Source organism: Diadema antillarum, unplaced genomic scaffold (genome assembly GCF_040938485.1).
Source record: "Diadema antillarum isolate AM-2024a unplaced genomic scaffold, OU_Dant_1.0 seq00000782_RagTag, whole genome shotgun sequence".
NCBI lineage: Eukaryota > Metazoa > Echinodermata > Echinoidea > Diadematoida > Diadematidae > Diadema > Diadema antillarum.
This window is the reverse complement of record NW_027271670.1, coordinates 367,818-393,759: the sequence shown is the minus strand read 5'-3', so window position 1 is coordinate 393,759 and position 25,942 is coordinate 367,818. Positions and strand designations below refer to the sequence as shown.

Sequence of the window (25,942 nt, the reverse complement as noted above, 5' to 3'; positions counted from 1 at the left end):
ACATAAAACTGACTAGTGCTAAAATCTGTCTCAATACAGTACATCTATTGAGCACACACTTTATCACATTTGAAGAGAACGACATTTGAATGATGCAAGAGTGGCTGACAGATCAACTACAAAAGTAAAATACTCTGTGGTCATGCTTGATCTGGAATCAAATGAAAGACAATCAAGTTAACCCCTTGACAGCCGACAGAAAGACATGGCATGTTGAGACCTGACCTGTAGCTGCTATGTGTGTCTATAACATTTGATACAAAATGTCCGAAGTGGTTTAGATTTGTTACCAAGATGACATATATGCAGTATGATTAAATTGCAAAATGCAAGGGAACATGATGTTTCACCAAAGGAACAGATAGGAAGCCCATTATAGAAGAGAAAGTGCTATTACCTTAATAGACAGAAGATGGTAGGTTTGTGTATTCTGTAAAACAAAGAACTGTCTAGTTCTAACCTGGCACTACAGGCATTTTCATTTGATGAGAAGCGAAGGGGAAAGTTTCTGGAACAATAACAGTAGAATGGTGGCCAGTAGCATGAGGGGATAAAGTACAACAAATAGTGAAATTTTTTTAAAAATGATCTACATAAATCTTGTTCAGTGATTGATCACAAGGCGATCACATGACGAATGCAGCCAGGATCAAAATTGTGGTATTGCCTACAGTGACATCACATCAGGTAACATAATTGCAGAATTTGACTACAGGCTCCTGAAGGGGCTATAATGAAATGATATAAAGCAGACCATAGAATATAGCAAATATTGCCCTGTCTATTGTTGTAATATAATGCTTGACATGGGTACAGTCCCTTTGGAGTTATATTTTACCTTACTTCTATGCACTAAGGGAAAAATATAATCTCTTGGGGAAATATAACTCCAACAGGGGTGTCAGGTATTATATTACACCTCAGAACAGGCAACATCTATGTGATACTGCATCATTCTTGCACATTTACTGTCTATCAGTGACAAACCATTTCTTTGAATGCAGTGTTAGATCGTGCAATGTAACTTTTTTTTTCTCAATTAGGAAGACACAACTGAAGCATTCAAGTTAATGACAGTATTCTTTGAAACAATGAAAAATAATGATGAGAATTGAAACTAGAATGAAATGTGAGAAAGCTGTTACTGGTGAACATGCAAATCATTAATAGCATATTCAAGATGCAAATCTACAGGCTAAATAAAATCAGGTGCAGAGGGAGTGCATTACGAGTAAAGCAGGAAATCAAGAAAGCATAAAATTGCTTGAAATGATCAAATACCCCTGCACAAAAATAGAGCAGGCAAACTGAAACGACTTTAGGCTGGTCAACTTACATCCAACTTGCTGCTGATGACCTACACCATCGAGGGGGAGGGGTGTGCAAGGCAAACAAAACGAGGGGTTTTGATAACAAAAATTAAATATGGCCAATTCACGCATTACGCAATTAAAATGTCATGAGTCAACTTCACAATTTCCACAGCCTGCCAGTGACTCTCTCCAAAAATTTTATGAATGTCAATATCTTATATTTTGTTTTGCCTTAAAACACAAAATTTGTCTCCTCCTACTAAGTGTCTCTCAAAAAGGAAAGGAAGGGAAAGCTATGAGAAAAGCAAAAGAAAGAAACGTAGAGCAAATCTCACTGCAATTATGGATCTGGAAAATAATGCATTTCATATGACACCGGGGGGCGGGGGGGGGGGGGGGGGGGGGGGGGGGTTGAAGGTGAAGGCATTAAAAAAAATGCAAGATAAAGACAATATCGGCACTGGATTATTCCTTGATAGTCTCGTTTTTCCTGATGGTCTTCTTTCCAGTACTGGAAGCTTCTAGCTTTCCATGCTGAAGTTTGTGAAGAGTCAGACAATTCCAAAGAAAGTGATATGCTTTCAAATTAATCAAATAATATACATTTTCATGTATGTGTATAATCAAGTTATTATTGATATGAATTTTTACAATGAACTTGTGTTTATATCAAAATTCTACATTTTAAATTCCATCATCCAAGGAGAGTTTTGTTCAGGGAAGTCAATCTCTTTTTAATCTTTGAACACTCAACAGGTGAGAATATTACGGTTTCTTTTTTTTTTCTATCTCTCTTTCTCTCTCTCTCTTCTTTTTAGTGCATGGTACTAGAAAGAATAGATAAAATGTATATAAATGTGTCAACTTTTTTTTTTACAGTAAAGCTGCCCCTTTATTTCATATGATACAGACAAGTACGTTTGTGCTTTGAAATGCTTTGGATTCATGTTGCAGTGCTTACAAGCTATAATGTGTGAGTTAAAAAAAAATCACTGCAAGTAGGTAATCTACAATTTGGCAGGCAGAATAGCAAAAAAAAAAAAAAAAGGATTGAAACATTTGCTTCATCAGAGGAACTCTGATCTTACTAACTTATGTAAATATTAGTAAATAGAGCATGAAATGATATTAAACATTGTCTACCATAAACATCACATATTTCTGCACTATATTAGACTCCTTATTTTTATATATTTTTCTATAAGTAGGAATGCAGAGCAGGAACCCCAGGACAAATATAGCACAAAACAGAAAGGGAAGATAGACTCTAGAACTATTTAAGCAAACCCATGAAAAGGTAGAACAGTGCAAAATGAATCTTCAGCACTTGCATGGTTACCAAATTCTGCAGACCAAAAAAGCTCACTTATGCACACCAAAAAACAAACAATATGAGGGCTTAAGAACATGGGCTGTACACATAATACATTTTGGTTCAAACTGCGGAAAATTAGCTATATAAAGTATGGTAAATAACAGTTTAAGCTAAATAGATTTCAACACTGCATATTTTGTTCTTTTTTTCTGATGAAGAAAAAACATGCATAACAAAATTAAATCTATTAAACATGGTAAAAAAAAATAAATAAATGAGCAGTTCTGCATTTGTTATGATGACTGCATCAGGGCTTTTTTTTTTCTTCCAAAATAACAAGACCATCAATTTTGAGGAGATAATCCACTCCTGATTTGTCTATACATCTATGTTTTATCATAGCTAGTACTAGTGCTCCTAACTCCTCAAATAACTGTACTGCACGATGCATGATACACATACACTGTGGGAGCATCTCAGTATTTTAATAGAGATATCAAAAAGGATATATATATATATATATATATATATATATATATATATATATATACTAATTTATTTCTTTATTCCATAATTTTGATGTGCTAACAATGTTGGAGAATAACAAAGTATGGGTGTAGAATTGTAGACATTTTGAAGTAAATGCTGTCTTGTCAGAATGAATAGTATATGTTTATATTCTCTACTAGTATATATGTATATACAACTATGTGTAGTTACTAAATGATAACATTTCAAATACAATATTAATTGGCAAATGTGTGGTATGTGTCATCTCAAATTACAAAAGGTGTGGGATATTTTGATCTCTTTTTTATTCTATGTATAAAGAAAATATGTTGCTACAAGGAAGACAGTGTAAGATATATTGGTGAGCAAAACTTACAAGTTAAAGTTACAGGTCATAAGATATTTACTATCTATGTTAATGTCCCCACCAGCACGTGCATGTCTGAAGTATTAATGTCCAACTCTCAATGTTATAATACTTCAATGAAAAGAAGAGTCGAAAGGAAAAATGGTGCTATCTATGAACGTGAAAGAAAAAAATTACATATCAAAATTAAAGATCACAGCACACAAGTTGTGAACATGCATCCCATTTGTTTTCATGTCAGCCCCCAAAGATATTTGGATGTTGAATCCTGGTGTTACGGCAGATACATTTTTTAGTTTGCATATTGGGCTTTCTTTTCATTATCAAGTGATAAACAGAATCTTTTCTCTCATGCAATGAGCTTTTAATTTATTATATTTTTTTTTCTTTCCTTGAATTGAACACCAACTGAGTGAGTCAAAATTATAAAAAAAAATCAATGGCAATACTAATAAAGAGAGCTAAGTGAGGATAGGAAACATAGAATTCATATGCACTGAAACAAATACACGGATTTTTTCTTGTCATTTATTTATTGACTGATTCTCATTCATATTCATATTTCTATCTCCTTATTAGTTTATTTATATATTTATCTATTTAACTTACTTAAAGTATTAATGTAGTTGTGTTTGTTTGTTTGTTTGTTTTTTTAGAACAAAAATTCAAGCTACCCTCACAAGTAACATTAGGGTTTGTATCCACTGTGGAAAAGTTAATTCGTTTTCAAGATGCTGATTTCCAAACCTCATTTCAAGACAATTTCACACAGTGGTACATGGAAGTTGTATCCACACTCACAAACACACACATAAATAAAGTGAGCCTCCATTTCTTGGTAGGATTGTCTGATGTTATAAATTGAGGTGATGGTGGTGGTGGGGTTTGCAACAATTGTTTTTTTCTTTTCTTTTAACAATAGGCCTTTTTCTTTTCTTTGACAGACCTTCCAAATTCAGGAAAGGATATCCCATGATTTCACAAGCCTGAAATTATATGACAAAAGGCTTTAATACAAATCTACACTATCTATACTGTAGTACTGTGGACAGAGATCTTAGGTCTGAGATCTGTGTCATAAATTAACTGTCTCCAAGACAATGCAGCAAAAGTGTTGTGTGTGCAATGTTAGCTCCTATACTCTTCCTAAAGTTTAAAAAAAAAAATATCTCCAGACTTGATAAGCACTTTCTAATGTTTTCTGACCACAAAGATGCTATCATTCATGCAGACTATGTTGGGAGATAACAAGCTATTTGAAAGCATATAACATAATTCATCATGAATATGAATAAAAAGAATATTTCATAAGGAATGATTGTTAAAGAGAGGAATAAACGAAAATATTTGGGTGTGACCCTTGACGGCATGTGCAATATTCTTAGAAACTATATGATATCGTTATCTGCATGAATTTGCCAATCACATACAGCTGAAATCTGGATGCATAGTGAAGAATTTCCAAAGTGTTTTAGACACTCTTTTTGTGACAATATCATCAAAGCATGCAAAGTCACTTCAATATACCAAATAATAAATAAACACAGAAACAGATTGCTGCTGCATCGTGCATAATCCAACTGGTCAATAAACATGGCAAATTGGAGACTGCATGCCAGCTCATATATGTTTATGATCTTGTTTTAATGCACTCCTCAAAGTGCATATTTGGGAATACATTGAGAATGTTGATAGGAGATTATGATAATATTTACTCAGCAGTCTTTTACAAGTATGTCTTTATCATACAGAAATCTATTACATTGGAATTAGACCTGATGACTTAATAGGCAAACATAAAGAAACATAGTGTCTGCAGCATCAAGACTAGAAATACACAATCACCTAAAAAAAGTAACAAAATATTCTGCAACTTTCAGATTTCATTATCCCTTTCTTCTTTTGGTGAAGAGTGTGCGAGTTGTTAGTGTATTTGTGTATGTGTTTCAGAGAGAGAGAGAGAGAGAGAGAGAGAGAGAGAGAGTGAGAGAGGGAGAGAAAGTGTGTGTGTGTGTGTGTGTGTGAGAAAACTAATATTAATTGGATGTCTTGTATATTTGAAGGATTGTTTGTTTCACGATGTAACAATTCTGCCATTAATAGGATACTGTATAAGCCACATACTTAGCAAGTCAATCTCTTTTTTAGCAAATCGGGACTTCCCGCAAATCTTGCAAGTAGATGGATTCACGATCGTCGAGTTCAGTTATAAATGGAGAAATGTACAGGTGCATGTCCCATTTATATCAGCATCACAGTTAATATCTTTGTCTGTTGTTAGATTTGCAAATAGCATCCAATTCATGAAATTTGTGAAATAAAAACCCTGCAAAATAAATGTGGCCTATATACAGTAGTCAACAGAACCAACAAAGGAATATTGCACATTTGCATTCAAATGGGCACATGAAATTGCGTACATGCATGCAAGATTGTCGGTGAACTTTTAATCAAAATCAAACTCAATTCATCACAGTAATATTTTGAATATATATCTGAACAGAAAAGCCCCTCAACTTATTCAATCTTGAAAGTCATGCACAGAAACATGTTTCCAGATAGCTGGTCATACAACTTTCATGATGGCATTTAAAGAGTCATATCACCAATTTCCTTTAAAAAGAGACTCGGTTTTGATTTTGATATGGATGTTCACTTGTAGAATACAGAGAAAAGGAATCAAAATTAAATATATTTGTTACATGTTTGCTATGGTGACATGCTGATATTGTGTCATTTTCTGATGCAGCGAATTTAATTTCTTTATAGTCCTTTTTGTTTTTCCATTTCTCTACAACACAAAACATTGCTAACTCACAAAAAAAAAAATGATGATGAATTGATATCTGCATATCAAATTGATGGTGTGGAAATCGACAACTTAAATGCATTCCTTGGTCCATGCAAAGATAAATCTTGCTGGTGAGAGTGTGGACCAATAACGTGACAGTGGGAAAGGATGGATGTATATAAAATGAACCCTTAGCTCTACCTGTGTCATGGTCTGTTCACTGAGTGGTACATCATCCCCTCTCAAGGCCACCTTCTGCACCACAGAACTGGGATCCGCCTCCAAGATGATCCTACGAAAGGAGAACAGTACAGCATGAGTTTTGTCTGCAGAATCAAAGGCATTTGTCCATTGGTTCTGGTGTAAAATCTCCATCGCGAGTTTGATTTGTCATCTTCACATCATAATGTACAACCAGAAATTTTTTGCATGCATAAAACTTTCCTGAATTTTATATGGAGCCAAGATTCAAAAAAGTGAAATGAATGTAAAAGTTTTGGTCCACACTATTGCAGTGGCGAAGTTCGTGCTGGGTAAAAGTGCGTAGTACATTATTTCAAGTACATGTTTCAGGTATGCTCAGGAGAAATGAACAGTTTACCCCTTCCACGTAATGGAATTGATCCAGTTGATACATACTAGTATGCATGCACATATGCACAGTACAGTTCAGGTCATGCTGAATGCTTCCAAAGTCACCTACTGGTACTCAAACTATCAATACGCCTTTGTTTTGTTTTATTTTTTCATTTTAATCTTTTTAACTATGTGTGTGAATAGGTAGTGTGCATTAAATTTTGTTGTGTGTTTTATATTGACCAGCAGTGTATGACCAACAAATCGCTGCATTATCAATAAATGTAGTATACTCATATATTATATTTTTTTCATGGTCGGCAATTCACAGAAGTTTCATGCCACAAAAAAAGGACATCGGCTCTCTGCAAATGTTTATGATTTTACAGTATGTAAATGTTTCCTTGTTGGGGTATGACTTCTGATTGCACACACAAACAAGCAATTGGAAAAAAAAAAAAAACCTTCACAGACAATGTAATGCTCTCAAAATTGATATATGCCCTCAGTCGAGTGATACAAAATATTGTAGCACAGTCATATCTTACATATCAGGGTCTTGACATTTGCTACGTCAAGTAATAAGTCAGAAAAACCTTGCATTTTCTACCTATTCTTTTATCTGACATGCAAAAAAAAAAAAAAAAATCCATACCAACAGCCTCATCTGTCATTGCCAGTACAGCTAATGATCTTTCAGCATATAATGATGTGGTGAAGACAAAAGACAAGACAACATCAACAACCTTACAACAATACATCGGCTAGCTGAACAATGGTAACCAGATATTGCATCTGGCACACACGATCAAGGGCGAACATCCAGTTAGATAACAAACAATTATATGACTGCAGGAATGCTCATAATTAAGCTTGTCTGCTTTCTACAAAAGGTCACAACAAAGCCTTCTCTTGCCAAATTCAAAACCTTGCTTTGTTTTCCCCTAAAAAGGGTTAATCGGAAATACGTAAGACATAGGAAGGTCATTAACTGCCATCGCTCAAACCAGTCCCATTCATATAACAGGATATGATGCGGGGAACCAGCTTGCTCACTAACCGTTCTCTGAACAAGGTATGCTGTTATGAGGCCCTGCTAAATTTTAATATCTTCCATTAAGTCTCTGATATGAATATAGATTCACATCAAGAGAAATTTACTCCACAATGACAGATTAAATGTTTGCAAATAGAAGGATGAATTCTTCTTTTTTTCTTTGTTGTTGTTGTTAGTGAAAGGCTGCAGGCTGTGGAGCTAAAGGATATTGGTTCCATAGTTGAAACATCTCACTGGAAAAAAAAAAATCTACTTCCATTGTCTTCATATTAAATCTGTATCATGTTAATAACTTGATTCCAATAGTCCTTCTTTTCATTAGAATAGAGTGAAACATTGCTTGACAATCTATATTTGTCTATTTCCCACTCCTGTTTTGAAGCTGTTGATGTTGTTGTTTTCTTTGTTAATATATCACAGAAAATAGATCATAAAGATATACTGTTAAAGAGAAATATATTGCAAATGGAATGAATATGGAAGCAGCTGGCGATGGAAAAATTGTAGGAAATGAGCACAGTTTTGTGACCTTGTACGTCTGCAAGAATCGGGGTTGTATGGGCCATGCAAAATGGTAATCTGCATCATAAGATTGTGACATTATTGGCAAGGTATGCATTACTTTCATCAAACCATTTCTTTCAAAAGATTATTCAACGATGCACATTCATATCTTTAACAATGTACAGGTACATAGGTAGGGGTAATTTTTTGGAAAAAAGATATAAAAAAAAAACAAGTACCAAAGGTTCCCACATTCATCAGTTCTAAATTAAAATTGTCAACAAGATGCAGATCAATACAAGGAGAACTCATGCAGATTTTTTTTCCAAATGTATCAAAATTACCAGGTCAAAAAAACCCAACAACAATCACCTGTAATTGCTACTCCTGTATGTCAAGAAAAATATTTTTCTTTCTCTCTCTACTTTATTCAGTCGCTGAAACAAAAAAAGAAGCAAAGTAGAAAAATCCAGCAATCTACAGTAATTGTGGTAGCACATAAAGGAACACTGCAATGCAATATTTCACAGTAAACAAGGTAGTCACCGAACATACACTGATTTTGTTTCTCACTCGTCACTAGTATGAACTACACAATGTAATGTACAGCTGAAAAATACTCACCCTTCATCTATGATCTCATCTAGGGCAAGAATGATAGAGTCCAAATGGTCAAAAAGAGCCTTCTTTTCCACATTTTTCCTGCAGGAATGATAAAACAGAACAGATCCACACATGAGAGGTGCAGAAAACCACTAAGAATGAAATATCATATTTTCAGATAATGTCACATAATTATGAGAAAAACTAGAATATTTTAACTGCTACACATTTTAAGTGATGCTTCCATTTTTCACGTAACTACTATATCTGCAACAAGAACATGGCCCTTCATCTACATTTTGAGGAAATCAATTGATCTTGACCACAAGCCATGGGCTAACCTTCACCCCTCTCCACACAGAGGAAATATTGTTGTATCTATTCCTAACACGTACATCTAGTAGATATATTGTTGCCAGAAATGAAATTTTTGCAACATTTCGGTGAGCTTTGACTTTAATCTTTGACATTAAATCTTTGTCATTCACATAATCCATTATTGGAATATCTTACATGATCATATTACCAATAGACATTCCAAGCTGAATTTATGGCTTGAAAATGACATTTTTCACCAATGTATAGTGGCCTTTGACCTTGAACTACTTTACATTTGTATAAGCAAATGATTTTTCAGCTTAGTTGTTATTTTGCCCATCAAAGACATCACCATGACGCAAATCTCTCGTTTGAAGAGGCTACACCCCAGTAAATAATGCCAGTGCATATCTTGGCAATCAATGACTTAAAGTCAAAGATATAAAACACCTGTTTCTTGACCCTGGCCTAATCTAAGCATCAGTCATCGCCACAGCGCCACAGGAGGGGGTGGGGGGCACCGCGAGAGGAGGAGATTGTTTTGGTTTTGGCATGGGCCATGTAGCTCCATGGTGCGTGTGTGTGTGTACGTGTGTGTGTGTGAGTGTAGACATTCAGCGTATGCAGACAGAGCATGCCTGTACTGTAGTGACCGGAACTATTGTCATTCCATTTTGCTCTCCCCTTCTCCCTCCCCCATCTCTCCCCCCTCTCCCTCCCTCTCTCCCCCTCGCTCTCCCTCTCTCTATCTCTCTCTCTCTCCCTCTCTCTCTCTTTCTCAATGATCCAGTCAGCAGGCTGATTGTAACCAGGGAGGTAGTCTCACCTCCCCGTTGTAACTCACTGCCAAATAGCACATTGTCAGCACCGGCAAACTGGCAATGCTCTCCTTCTTATTCCTGTATTTTCGTTATTTAGGGGTCAATTTTTTTTTCGTTCGAAATGTAAAATGGATGACCATAGAATTTCTCAATAGAATATAAAATTGAAAACTTTAGAAAGGATAGAGAAAATTGAGTTCACTTTAGTTACGTTCAGACGGCAGGCCCTAACCTCGAGGTTAGGAAACCTCGAGGTTTAGCTCTTGCCCCCTAACTACGACGTGTGTCCACACGACGAATCTTAACCTCGAGGTTACGAAACCTCGAGGTTAAGCTTCTGCCCCCCCGTAACTACGAGTGGGTCCCACTCGATGTTAAAACCACAAAACCGGAAGTTTCAGCCCACACTGCAAACAAGGCATCTATTTATTCTATAGTCCAACCCTGTCGGACTCGCTTACACTGCAGAGATAGCACTGCACTGATGACTTTATGCCTTTATGAAGATATACGTCGAAAACATTTTTTTAGCGTCGGAGAAGAATATAGAATACAGTAGCGAGTTCGACGTGTTCAGTTTCAGAGATCAAGCGCATGGGAAGAAAAGATGATGTTGTTGTGTCGTGCGTCATAGGTTTTTCACGTGTAGTGTATTTGTGGTGTACGTTTGGGAGGTTGACCCGGAAGCAGAGGGAAATTGTGGGGGCTGGAGTTTACGGCGAGGTCACTCTTAACTTCGAGTTCGTTGTTTTTTGTGTCCACACGGTGCTTAACTACGAGTGGGGACCCCCCGCGGCTCGTGGTTAGAGCGCTAACCATAAGATTTCTCGTGGCTCGAAACATCGAGCAAACCTCGAGGTTTCCTAACTACGAGTGCGTCTTCACGGTCCCTAACTACAAGCTCTAACCTCGAAGTTTCCTAACTTCGAGGTTAAGGGCTCCCGTCTGAACGTAACTTTTGAATGGTCTGCCACAGGCAGATATCCTTATCATGCTCTTACGTAATACGACAGCTGCTTTCTCAACGATCCAGTCAGCAGGCTGATTGTAACCAGGGAGTAGTCTCACCTCCCCGTTGTAACTCACTGCCAAATAGCACCGGCAAACTGGCAATGCTCTCCTTCTTATTCCTGTATTTTCGTTATTTACGGGTCAATTTTTTTCGTTTGAAATGTAAAATGGATGACCATAGAATTTCTCAATAGAATATAAAATTGAAAACTTTAAAAAGGATAGAGAAAATTGAGTTCACCTTGAATGGTCTGCCACAGGCAGATATCCTTATCATGCTCTTACGTAATACGACAGCTGCTGGAGTCATCAAACCCTGGCTTGGCCTCCAGGTTTGTCACGCCTGAGCAGAAAGTTTATTTGCAATGAACAAGTACTTCGACTCCCAACTCCCAAACGACAAATATACGCACCCCACTTTGGGTATACCTCAGTTGGGGACTCGCCTCAAACGAGGGATTGACGGCATGACTGGGGGTTCTAGCTAAAGTAATGACTTGCAATGACTTCTCTGACAAAGTGGTGACATTTGACCTTGACTTTTGACCTTGACCATTACATTATTTCATTTCACTTCATTTACTTAATTTGAAACATAAATGCAATTGCAAGACAATACATAAAGCATTTCTTCTTAAATCACATTAATGAGATAACAGACAGACATACAGACAACCCCAAAACATAATGCCTCCGACATCTTTCAGAGTAAAGATTATAAAAATCAGCTTTAGACTGGACTTTGCAGTCATTACTATCAGGAGATATGTATTAAACTGCCCATAGGCCCCCACATTGGGGATAATAAAAGCTGATTTGCATGGTCATACATCCAAACATACACACACACACACTTATGGACAGAATCTTTCTTGATTTCCTCTTCATTCCTCAATTGATTATAATTCTTAATAAGAATGCAAGCTTCTTTCTGTTGTGTTCATCAATTGAGAAATAGCATACAGACATCAACCTGAAAACTCACAGTAGATAATAGAGGAATAATGAAAAGTTTTAGACAGAGAGCACCAAGGGTGCTGTGACTGACACCACTTTGTCAATAGAGGGCAGCATTGAATAACTCTTCACTGCTTTCATGGCCTGCAGTAATGTTCTTCACACTACTGCAGAGTGTCTTCTGTCCTATGGGCTGCCCTGTTAACCCATTGAGGATGAGTTGATTTTGCTACAACACGCATTTCCCATAGACACCTGCCCGAGTATACTCGGGATTTGTCCTCAACGGGTTAAACTCACTGTGCTTTATTTATTGATCGGCAGAGATGTTTGGAAACTAATTGTCAATGAATAGAGATTACTTAAAGGGAAGATAAACCCCAAGAGCAATGTGGATTGAGTGAAAGCAGCAACATTAGTAGAACACATCAGTGAAAGTTTGAAGAAAATCGGACAAACGATGCAAAAGTTATGAATTTTTAAAGTTTTGGTGTTGGAACCGCTGGATGAGGAGACTACTAGAGGTTATGACGTATGAGTGGAGAACAATACCAAGAAAATATAAAGAAAATAATACAAAAATCCATTTTTCATGAAAATTACAAATTCCATCAACTTGATATTGACTCATGTTAAGGGTAGCAATTATTCCCCCTGCTTTCTGAAAGCGGTTGGTCCATTGCTCTTTCATAATTCTAGAAAAGTGAATTTTTGTTGAATTTCCTTTATATTTTCTTTGTATTGTTGTCCACTCATACGTCATATCCTCTAGTAGTCTCCTCATCCAGCGGTTCCAACACCAAAACTTTAAAAATTCATAACTTTTGCATCGATTGTCCGATTTTCCTCAAACTTTCACTGATGTGTTCTACTAATGTTGCTGCTTTCACTCAATCCACATTGCTCTTTGGGTTTACCTTCCCTTTAATGCCCCTAATCCCAATTGTGTCTGTTCAATTCAATTCAATTCCTTTATTTCCATTGAACAAAAGGCAATACATACATGTAGTATAAAGTATACAAGCAAAAAGAAAAGAAACATACACACTAGAAGGACTAGAACTATAATGTAAATGCAAATGAATGCATAATAGTATAAAACAAACAATGCATACTTTGCAACAAAAAAAATGACACCATGGCCTTTCTCTTGAATTGAGGCACATTGCTACACCTGAGTAGGCTTGCTAATCTACAACCTTCTCAAGTTTGGATCGATTCCTAAATGCTGATGAAAAAGCTTGATATGGTTACATTGTAGTTCAGCTCAGTGTTCAGGCACATAAAGGGTTAAATAAAATGTGACAATATATAATTTCCCAAAAAACATTCATATCCTGGGATAATGACCAAGACAAAAGTGATCTCCTACGTCATATTGACCATGTCATTTTCCAAAATGATTCCCTAATTCAAAGAGACTTAAAGAGTAAAAGTGCTGTCATAGAAACGCTTCATTGTTAAACTTAAGTAAAACTCACAAAACAAAAATTGAGCATCATTAAAACATATAAAGTGCAGACCTACCAACCTTTCTGACTGAAAAATAAGGATGAATTGACTCAAAAATAGGAAAGAAAGAGCAGTTTCCATAGGAGTGTGTAGAAAAATTATGAGGAAAAATAGGAAACTCTTTTTGAAACAAGAGCTGGGAATGATCAAAATTCAGATGCTTTCCTCCAAATTCAAAATGATTGGCAGGTCTTGGCTTAGTCGGCACACAGTACCACGCAACTGCATGCAGGCCTAGTGCGAAAGCCCCTTTAATCACCAAGTTTACTTTGGCATGGATTCACTCTGTCTGTCACATGCACGCAGCCTTTGAGTTAATCACCGAACAGTTCAACAACCCATGAACGGAACCTTGACCATGGAAAGACAACATTCAGTGGGGTCCTCGGGGAGGGGGGAGGGGGAGGGGAAGGGGAGGGAGGATGAGGCACTCATGTTCCAAGGATGACAACTGATGATACAGATCACTATCATCCCATTTATCCTTCCTGCTGACAGAGGAAAAAAAAATATTGAAGATGGGCCACAAAATGTCAGGGCAGGTGGGGAGGGAGCTCCGCGATGGTGACATCACAAAAAAACATTACAGCCTAATTGCCGGCGAGTGGTGACGAGTCTCCGTGAAATAACAATGCCGGGGACGGCCGCGGGGAAGAAGAAGAACTGCCAGGGAGACGAAACGACAACGACAAAAAGGGGAAGAAGACACGACTGGAATCGGGATGGCCTGGGCAGGTCAATCAGCGCCTTTATTTGGGCGAGGGATCCCCCTCTCTTCCCACAGAAAACAGGATCTGTGCAATTGACTCTGTGACTAAATATTGCCACCCCAACGGGATTGGGGAATTCGAAACATGTTGCCACGGATACTCATCCCAAGGTTTGATTTTTAAAAAAAAATCTATGCCTGAAACCATGGAGGATCCTACAAAAGGGATGATACTCAACATCCACCTCAATTCAGCCCTAATCAGTGAAGGGGAATTAAGATAAAAGCGCATCGCTGGAATCAATTAAGGCACCTCATCGGAAAGAAAAAGCTGACAGAGACTAACCAGGCCCAGCAAGCCACCTGATTCTAATCTCCTATAGAGCAAGAGATGACAAATAAGAATTAGTAAGTATCAATTTGTGCTTTCTACAGATCCTTTGCATAAGGCATTAAAACAGATCCACCATAAGATTTGAATTACAGATTTTATTTTTCATGTTGTTCTTCCTAAGTAAAAAAATAAAATATTTATAAATAGTCCATTATCACACACTCTCTTTGCAAAAACAATCCTCTTGCATTACAAACTTCAATTACCATTAGGACCCTACACTAACATCTTTTTCACTGTACATTTTTTTTTTTTTTTTGGGGGGGGGGGTAAAATTCAATTTGACCTCCTTTTAACAGGACAAACTCTCCACTCTCATGTCAAGCTGATGATGATAAAAATCATTTCCTATTTGGCAAATGAAATCTAAGCATGACTGAATCAAAAACAACTTTTTCTCAATAGCCACTTGCTTCAAATGACAAGAGTGTCTTAACAAAACGTGATGATCACACGATACAAAGAAAGAAGGTCAAAATGATACACCTTCATAGTTTATAATCCACACATCAAAGAAATAAAGATAAAGCGTAGAATGTTCAATTCATTATGTTGTGTTTGTGCCCTTCCATTGAATTTATCAAACATTAAAACACCATAAAAAATATCATTAATGCAACATTGCACACTAACCCATTTTTTTTTCCTACTGGTCCACCCTGTCCCTGTTGGACCAGTAGATGCCAAGTTTTTCCATTTCTTACTGGTCTAAACCTCAAATTTATGGGTCCTGTTCTTTTTCGACTGGCCCGACAACATATTTTTTCCTTCAGTATTTACTGGTCATGTCGGACCAGTAAATTTGGCAATTCATGGTTACTTCAAGTTACTGGCCCAACAGTGATTTTTACAGATGAGTACCAGTGTTGAGCATTGATCAGTGCAAATGTAAAAATGGGTTCATCATTCATATTAAAGGGAGAGCTCACTAATGCTAAAGTTTCCTATTTATTGACCTACCAGGTTGATAGCCAATTAAATTACCTTTAATGTGGTATATAATCCTTTAATTCCTAGCCAAGTATTCTATGAGAAATACGAGTTTGAAAAAAGTTGTCACTTTCTGTTTTTTGCGGAGCATTATAAGTCAAATTGGAGGGGAGGAAGGAACAGAAGAATGCGAAGAGGGGGAGGGGGAGGGGAGCTTGGGGGAAGGGGTCCTGAGAAAGAGGAAGGATGGAGTGAATCGTATTGAACTGTCATCTTGTAGTCATAGTAACAGGAACTGTCATCACTTCATCTTAAATGGTTGCTTTGGAGCAGGTGGGTTGAATCTCAAGTCAGCATATAAACTAAAGACAGTCAAGTGGAGGTACGTAACACTATTACCATTGGTTCATTTCCCTTCTTTTCAATTAACTGTTTCCTAGACAGAGGAAGGGAATGGAAATCAAGAAATTAGACAATTGTGGGCAATTTAAGCAATATGCTAAAAACAGATTTTTTTTTTTTCTCCTCCACCTCAATAATCAGATGGTCTTTTGTTGTGCTGGGCATCAGATTTTTTCCTTTCACCTTCGTTTGAAGGAAATTTATCAGCTAAGAAGCATGGACCTACGTGACATTATCACAGTAAACTAGCATTAGAGATGGTTTCACAATTCCATAATGGTCACTTTGACACATGCTACGGAAATTTTCATAAGGGAAAAAACACACAGCTTCTGTAAAAAGAAGAAAAATGCACCACTATAACGGCAATTAGAATACAAATGCTCTATGTTGACAGTCAAAGTAACGAGAAATTATGAACATTTGGTGGTGAAAGGCCTAAATTGGAGGAATCCAAATTGAAAGTTTTCACAAAATGCAACAATCACGAAAATTCATGTGTCATATACATGACATACTTTTTAAAAAGACGTATTACAGTCTGATTGGTGATATCAAGTCTCTGCCTTCTGCTTGGAAGGTTTAACCCGTTGAGGATGAGTCCCGAGTATACTCGGGCATGTGTCTGTGGGAAATGCATGTTGTAGCAAAATCAGCCTGTCCTCAACGGGTTAAGAAATGACAGCAGGTAGTCGTATCACAGCGAGTGGAGACTGCTGCATGACAACATCAATCATCACGACAGCTTTATAGCGCTTGCCACTGTCTGGCCACCGCCGTGTCGCGCAGGAACCAAAACAACACAAGGACTGCCATTACGAGCGGATGACCTAAAATCGAAGGATCCGGCAAGATTTGAGCTCCTCCTGCGAGAAACAACCGCATCTCGCTGCCCTCCCATCTCGATGCAAAATCGTCCCCCCACGACGACTCCCCCGCTCCCAGCGTACGCGGCGGGTCAGCGGCGATGCCCCTGCCAGGTAAATTCCTGAGCGCATGGCTCCTCTTCTCCTCCCTCCCTCCCACCGGAGGACCCAGGAGACAAGAAGCGATGACAAATCCTGACTGGTAGTTGGCAAGGATGCCTTTGTGATGATGTACGGCCCAATTAGGGCAGCGGGGGCGAGATGGGAGCGAAGGGAGCGCAGGGGGACGGGGGCTCCAATTTGGAAGTAGGGCTCGCGGAAATCGTTGAATTTTGGCTATGCACGGGAATATGAAATTGAGGAGGCAGCCAAGCATACTGGCAACAAGATCACTGAAATGTTTGACCTCCTTTCTTTTATCTCTATTATTTAAAACGAATCTGTTAAAAGAAACTTCAAACAAAAAGGAAAAGCACAAAACAATATTTATGGCTTTAGACACAGCAACAACATTGAAAGACAGTCATCACAAAAGCAACCAGACACTACAAAAGATGATAAAATTTACATACAGAAAGACAGAAAGGTAATTCATTACAAACAAACATTAACTTGAGTAAAAGTGCTAAATAGGGCATATGAAAAGAAACTTGTAACTTTCTTGAAGAAGGTAATATCAATCATACTCTGTAATGCCTTTTTTAAAAACAGGAAACCACTAACCAATGACAAAAGAATAGTGATTGATACTAATACAAAATATGACAAGTTTGCTCACTCTGCAGTCTGTGTTTTCTCGTTCCAGCCCATTGATTTCAAGTGGACAAGAAAAGCTGCACATTGCTGATGACACACAACAAAACGAAACTGGGGTGAATTTGAACCATTCCACAAATAGGAAACCCTTACTTTACAAACCTCCCTCCCTCCCCCCATCACTCACCACCCCCCATCCGTTCTCTTCCCCTATATAAAACCAAAAAGGACAAAAGGAAATGACAGCAAAGTGAGTGGGGAGGATGTACGAAAAAGCTCAACAGACCAGCTTTGATACCATGTGATAACAACTCATGTGGATGGAGATAATTTTTGGGGGGATGTTAATGAACTCTTCAATGCAGGGAAGGATGACATTGCAAAAAATATGTGAATATACATAATGAATATATATATATATATATATATATATATATATATATATATATATATATATATATATATATATATATATATATGTGTGTGTGTGTGTGTGTGTGTGTGTGTGTGTATGTGTGTGTGTGTGTGTGTGTATGTGCATGTGTGCATATGGGAGGTATTTATGCACATAATGCTGCTACAAGTCTTTCATCTCTGTTCCATCACGCTACATCCCGTTAACATCCTGCAAAGATATCATCTATGAAAAATTTCATCAAATTGTACTGAGACCACTTTTAATACAGTAGATACATCATTACTCCTGGCTGTAAAAGTATAATTCTCTTATACCGGTACACATACAGCTGTAATGATAAACCTGGTAACACGACATTTGCTCCTGCGACAATTGCTCCAGTCTTATTTTCTCCAAGGACTTAGGGTCAGGGTCAGGGCTGTGATAGGGTTTAAGGTTTAGTTTGATGAGGGGATTAGGATTAGGGTTAGGTTTATGTTTGAGGGTAGGTTTTGTGTTTGGCTTAGCATGATTTATTTTATATTATGGGAGCAACTATCTTAGGAGCAATGTCATGGAAAAGATGAATATGTATCTGTATTGGATTGACCTTGTCTGGAGTGTGGTGGGGGGGGGGGGGCTCCATTTTGAATGAAGTAGAGAGAGAGAGAAGAGGTGGACAGAAAAGAAAGAGGACCTAAGTTGAGTAGGAGCAGAGGTCGTTGCTAGCAAGAGTAGTAGCAGTGCACAGGATGCTGCAAATTGGCCACGTCGGGCCAGGGGTGGACGATGACCAACCATCTTGTCTGAATGGGTCCAAATGGCTAAAGGAGCCACAGGAGGCCACTATAAGGTGATGTATGGACAGGAATGGACTGGACGGATTTTGTGCAAAGGGGAATCAGGCTTTGACCAGTGACCACGCAACAGAAGAAAATACAGATATTTGATACTGCAGTTGCTAGTGGCCTTCTATAAAAACATGCCAGCCTTTCTACCCTAGTATTTTATAATTTCCACAGAAAAGCTTATGGCAATAAGCATCAGAAAAGCATGAGGGATATGTCAGATAAAATTGCCCCTGAGGAACAGCCTTCCTTCCAGAAGCCACTGTGGCTCAGTGGTTTAGACTGTGGATTCCCAATCGTGAGGTCACTGGTTCAAGTCTCCTGGCAGCAGCTGCTGTGCCCTCGGGGAAAGGCACTTTATCCTCATTGGCTAGTCTTCCAAAGGGAATGCATAGCCGTCAGTCAGGCGATAACTTGATGATAGCATTTTAAAGCTTCTATTGTGCCAACTAGGAGTCAACACAGATACGTACACTATACCTTAACCCATTAAAGATGAGTCCCGAGTATATTTGAGTAGGTGTCTATGGGGAAATGAGCGTTGTAACAAAATTTAGCCCGTCCTCAATGGGTTAACCCGTTGACGAGTCCTGAGTATACTCAGGCAAGTGTCTATAGGATAATGTATGCATACTGCAAGCAAAATCAGCCTGTCCTCAACAGGGTCAATAGACAAAAATGTCATCAAGCTATTTCTCATTGAGCATCGTTCAACATTTCTCTGCAAACATATATTTTACCATCTCATAATACAATTTACAATGTGTTTAAAAATTCTTTACACAATAAATCTGCAACTGGTAGATATCGCGTAATTTACGGCAAGAATTGTCTGCCAATGAGATATTTTTTTACTCTACGCAAGTGCCACGGCTGATTGAAAAGGAAACACTATCCATTACTTTAGTGCATCTTTATGAAAAGTTCACTATTTGTTGGGCTAAATCGAACTGCCTCTCCCTCATTCTTCACAGGAAGGACGGTCACGTAAGCGCTTTAAGCCTAGAGTGCATGCCCGCTCCCGAAAGTATTCAATTTAGACCCTCTGAGGGCGCTAAACCAGGGTATCACTATCAGGCGTGATGTTTACCAGTTGGACCTCTGTACCGCACTGCGATCTGTCGGGTACGGAAAGGGATCAAAGGATCGGCCCCAACTTGACAGCGATGCGACATCCCTATTCCCAGCAGCCATCACCGCCAGAGAGGGCGGCCTCACCTCCGCAAATGGGACAACAACAACAACGACAATAAAAATCTGGGAGTGGTGTTAGGAAGGAAGCGCAGCTCCCTGGGAAGATTTGTGGCAGAAACACAATTCGGCTTAATCCCGACGATGGGCGACGAGTTTTAGGCAAACAACCGTATTCAGTTCAGCAAAAACAGTCAAATGATATTTCACTACTGTTCGCATCCTGTTTGTGAAACCACAAATGAGGGTCTTATCCTTTGCCTGTGTATAGTCTATTCTGAAGCCTTTCCAGTCTCAAATAAAGACATTAAAATTATAATTTTTCTTAGTTCTACTCTATCTGTTCTTTAAAACTGAGAATGCATCACAAACAACTGTTGCATTGCTAGAGGTAACAGGAGCATGTACAAAACAAAAAAAGATACAAAAATAGAATTGACTGTACCACATCAATTTCAGTAGTAAAGTTTGTAAATATTACGTTTGAAGACAAATTGGAACAAAACGGAGTCACCCTCATTTTGGTAGCTTATATTTTTTGATCTCCAAATACTGATTGATGGAACAGTGCAAGGTTATTGAACATAAACTCTTCCTGCTTTGGCTCAATTATTTTTCCAGGTCTGTATGAGGAGGGGAAGAGAAAGAAGATCAGATAAACACCAGGATACAGTTGAGTTTGGTCTACACCTACAATGCCTACAATCATATTTGTATAAGGTTCAAGGATTATTTGGTTTTTGAGTTTTGTTTCACTCTGATAATATGTCAAACATCGGTATTATTATCTGTCATCTTCGTGCAACAAAATGGATTTGTATACCATTCCAAATAAAGCCCTACTGCAAGAAACATTCTTGCAGTAAACTGCTTTCTAGGGCCCCTGAATGAATGATTATTTTGAGAAATCATTCGCTGAATAAAAGCAATTCATAGGTTGCACAAGCATTATCATCCCCATACCTCCTCACCAGAAAAGAAGAAGAAGAAGAAGAAGAAGAAGAAGAAGAAGAAGAGGAAGAGAATTTGTGTGTACCTGAACACATGGTTAGTGCTAAAAAAACATAACTTGTAAACGGGAAGATAGTTTACATACATCACATTCACGCCCATATAACTTGCTACCTTCAAGATATAACAATTCCAAATCAAACTCGCGCACGGCATACCCTGGCTCCCACAAGTAATGGGTCAAAAAAGGAAAACAGCTAATGAACACGCTGTCATCACCAACTATAGATATTTGGGAATACCTTCACAGGCGGTGATTGGCAAATCTTCGGCCAGTGACAAGTTCTCACAGTGATGAGGCATATTCCACGGCTGAACTGGCAGAAAGGTCAACTCGCAGCGACTGGACTGAAGAGATTTCAAACCTCATCCAAAGAATGACCGCCAAGAGAGTACAGGCCCTGGTCTCCGGAGTTTGAAGTTGGGAGGTTAGGGGGAAGGATGGGGGAGGAGGGGGAGGAGGGGGAGGAGGGGGAGGGGAGAGATAACTTTGATGGGAGCACAGAGAATATTCGTTCGGCCGCTAGACAAACAGAGTTGACAGACTTGAGGTCAAGCAAGGTGACTATGATATACATTTACCACTTTTTTTTTTTTTTTGGGGGGGGGGGGGCACAGGTTTTCCCAGCGAGAAAGGGTTAAAAAGACAAGATAGAAGGATGTGCGGATGATTCCGCGATGACACCGCGATTATTGATTGACATGCAAGGGGCCTTAAGAGACTGATATGGAATGGCACAAAAGAGCAAGAATAATGGAAGAAGAAAGCAGATAAACTTTACTAAGAAAAAACTAACACCCAAAATCCAAGTAGGGTGGCCCAGACCTGTATATTTCAAGTTGTGCTCTGAACACAACAGCCAATAATCTATTCATTCATCCTTTCCATTAATAAGGAAGTCTCTAAAACATAAAGTGGATTCACCACATGCAGAAAGATCAGTGAAACACACCGGAAAGTTTTCGTTATAGTTTTTAGGTAAACTGGACAATTTGTTCAAAAATATAAACTTGTTAACCCGTTGAGGACGGACTGACTTTGTTAAAACACGCATTTCCCATAGACACCTGCTCGAGTATACTCGGGACTCGTCCCCAACGGGTTAAGTTTGGATGAATTCCATCAGTAGTCTTCTACATGGAGGCTCTGCAACATGTTTTTCTTTTTGTTTTATATTGGTTTTTTTTTACCTGATAAGGAGAAGATGACAATATGAATCAATCATCAGGAACAGTCAGTCTGTTTACTTGACAGATAATTAGCAGTTACGGACTGATGTTAGTAACTGATAATTGATGATTGAAAACTGAACGATACAAAATGATGGAAAATAAACTGTCAAAACTAAACTGTTAGTTCATATCCACATACATGTATATTAAGCTGTTGTAATACAATTTCTAGTTTTGTGTGATGTTCATGTGTTTGGCAGTTTTTAGACAGACAACAAAAACTAACTGGCTGGTGTGGCTGAGTTCTGTTCCTGGAGAATATTATTCTGACCGGTACTGTCACGTCTTCAGACACTAGAGGGCAGTATTGCAAGAGCAACTGCAAATTCTTACACACACCCAGGGAGAAAAAAAAAATGTGTTGGGTTATTTGGGCTTGGAGCTTGTTATGTAATTTGTAGTTTCTCTACTTCAGGATGAATGATTAGATGCTGAGACTGACACTGGGCCCTAACAAACAAACAAACAAACAAACAAAAATCCAGCAAAGAGTGAAAATTATGAATATGAGACATAAAGCACCCTACACCACCCTACAAAATACTCATTCTGGACAGTTCTACCTACTCTTGAATAAAGATCCATTTGAACTAGTCTTAAAGTACAATCAAATATGTACAGCCTGAATTTTCCTTTTTCCTCTTTTGTCTTAGGTGTGATTGGAGGACACTTCACAGCAGTCAAAAGAAATATTACACATACAATTTTAAAGTCACACTGAAGGTGAAAAAAAAATAGGAGTAAAAATCCATTCATACCTGTTCTCAGATCAATGAAAGTTTTTTGGTATCACATCTTCCTTGGATACAATTTTTCATGTGAAGTGTGTAATGAAAAAACAAAATAAAAATTGGCAAACATGTGCCAACTTATTTTGCAGATGACACTTCAATAAGAAGACCATGCACACATACATGTATATATCTGCAAGATTTGATTTCCTACAGCCAAGACTTCACATAGCTGGACCTGTATGTATAAATCTCAAAGCTACAGAGACTTTTGGTTGTTGTTTCTGCTCTCATCTTGACTTTGAAGGTACAGTTGACGAATTTCTTCCACAAGTTTATAGTGCTTGTGCAGTGCATTTCGCACACGCGCGATATACCTTCCGTTGGATTACAAGTATTGAAAGCACAGCTTGCCCAGTTACTCAGTAAACCGTCTTCCATCAACTAAATTCATTGCGAAGGGTAGGCCACCAACCTCAATAAATGCCTCTTAAACTAGGGATGGCGTGTTATTGTGGCTTGGCGATGTCAAATTTGATGTTTATGTCTTTCATTGTTGTCTGATGTCGGAGATAAACTGCTGCCTGGGACATCAGGGTTTTTTCGGAAGACCACCGATGCATGGCGCTTGCCATTCGACCGTGACAGCGTTTGCGTTGCGGTCGCTCTTTATCACTTCCCGCTGGAAGTATCGGGTATCCCGAAACGTGGCAGTAATATCTAAATCAGTTTCGGCGTGAAATATGATACCTGGGCGAGTATGGAGAGAAAAAAAAATTGACAAATCTGTCACTGTCAGAAATTCTCATCAAACAGATGTAAGCACAGAAAATAGCAAAGAATAAAAGTGTGGGCACACTATGGAATTACTGCCCCCTCCCTTCTGCTTAGCTCCTTCTCCGGCTCCCTCAACACTGTGCACCCGTACTTGCATTGAGTCACATGTCATGTAGAACGGACGTTAATCGATGTTGGCAGGGCTATCGAGGTCATCTGGGTTCACTGAGCCCCGGCTTGCACACCCACACCGGCCAACCCCTTCGCCCCGCAGTGAGCCTGCGAGTCAGGGGGGAGCGAAAAAGACCGTCGTGCCACAGGAAAGGGAATACCAATACGAACTTCCCGGGAAGCTCTGATTAAGATGCTCTGCGAGCAAAGCTGCCGAGAATCAGCCACTGGCAGCAGCGGAGCGACGGAGCTAACGTCCATTATCTGCCCTGCATAGCATGCCCCGCGGAGAAGCAACCGTGATTCGGCATGAATTTGCTAAAAAAAAAAGTACAGGACTCTCGCTCTCCTCCGAAAGCGGTCAGATGCAACGAACTCCGCAGAAAGTGCTCGCTGCTATCGGTCAAGTCAACATTTATCAGACTCAAGCACAATCCCGCCTTCAGCAATCTTTGTGTTGTTGAACAGCAGATCTCTCTCACTCTTTTTTTCTTCTTCTTCTTTTGTTGTTGTTGTTCAGCGATCTGTTATCAGTGACAGCAGAAAGCAAAGAAAATTGTGGAACGAATGATTTCTGCCCGGGAGTGAAAATGGGAATCTTCTGGCAGTAGGTCACATGATCGCATGGGAGTGAGTCATGTTGATCAAGGCTGCATTACTAACAACCGTCTAACACCACGTCTTAAGAAAATATAGCCAATGGGAGGCATGTTGTAATCAGATTGAGTCAAACCTGCAATGCGAGAACTTTCAGAGGGAATTATGTTATGTCACTGCCGATCTGAAGTATTGTGGAGGTTTCGGCTTCTAACCTGATTTAAAGCGGGCTAATTGAAAGAGAACGGATACACGGGCGGGGTGTTTACTTTCAGCAGACTGACGAGCAAGGTTATGGTGTACAACAGGCTTGAAGTTGCTTTTATCATTGGTGACAACTTACGGCATCTCAGATGCCTTTTGAGGAAAATCAATGCTCCTTTGAATGACACACTGTAAAGATTTATTCATGATTAGTTGATAATCTTGTCATTTGTCATTACAATAAACCCACTTATTATTTTTTTTTTTTCTGGTTTGACTTTTCACTAGGAATAGCAAAGCTGAGGCTGAACATTGTGAAGAAATACTGCCTGTCATTCAGGACTGCCCAAACAACTGAGTTTGATTCTAACTAATTTGAGCTAATGAGAGAATCCCAACCTCCTGACACTGTTCATTCTTAGACCCCTGTACCAGGTAGGCTCTAGCCTTTTGTCAAGGCCCTCTCACTGTACTGATGGCTATAACAGGCCAGCGAAGCAAGCCCAGCCAAGCGCATGGGCCTTTTCAGATCTGCTTCACACATTATTATTCATGACCACAAGAACACCACTAAATAGTCACATCAACGGATTCAGGTCAACCGATGGAATGGCACGCTGCCGACATCCTCCTTCTTGGCATTCCGGCCCGTTTGCATGCATCACTGACAACCCGTGGAGGTCAGTCACACACATTCACCGTATACAAATCGGGCTTGGGAAGACAGACACGCACATTGGTTGATTTTTGCTCCCGAAATCCCAGAGCAAAATACAGTAATTCAAAGGGCTAACAGGGCGAATCAGATCTCAAAAGGCCCTTGCGCTTTTGTACTCAGCTGATGGGCTCGCTTCATTCGTTCCCATTTGCTCACCACCGTACAGCGAGAGGGCCTTGGCAAAAGGCTAGGCAGGCTCCAGATGGCAAGCTGAGACAAAGAAAGAATCCTGTGGGCGGGGCTGGACACGGGAAAGGCAAGTTCAGAAAAATGGACCACGGCTCATCTCTGTCACCATCAATGGCAATTTAAACTGTGTACAATTGTAAATGATGTTTGTCAAGAAGTCATG

General features: G+C 38.9%; 1 protein-coding gene across 2 annotated transcripts in view; it reads right to left on the bottom strand.

The window, feature by feature from the left end:
- The window catches only part of LOC139739072 (coatomer subunit zeta-1-like), a 119,061-nt gene that overhangs the window by 11,003 nt on the left and 82,116 nt on the right, over window positions 1-25,942 (bottom strand). Inside the window, exons 5-7 of one of the 2 annotated variants that reach the window (XM_071649683.1) lie at window positions 9,058-9,135; window positions 6,498-6,588; window positions 1,337-1,357 (exon numbers count right to left, since the gene is read on the bottom strand). In XM_071649683.1, the coding sequence (XP_071505784.1) occupies window positions 1,337-1,357; window positions 6,498-6,588; window positions 9,058-9,135 (190 nt within the window). The remainder of the gene's footprint in view (window positions 1-1,336; window positions 1,358-6,497; window positions 6,589-9,057; window positions 9,136-25,942) is intronic. The other variant, XM_071649684.1, reaches the window with a different exon arrangement.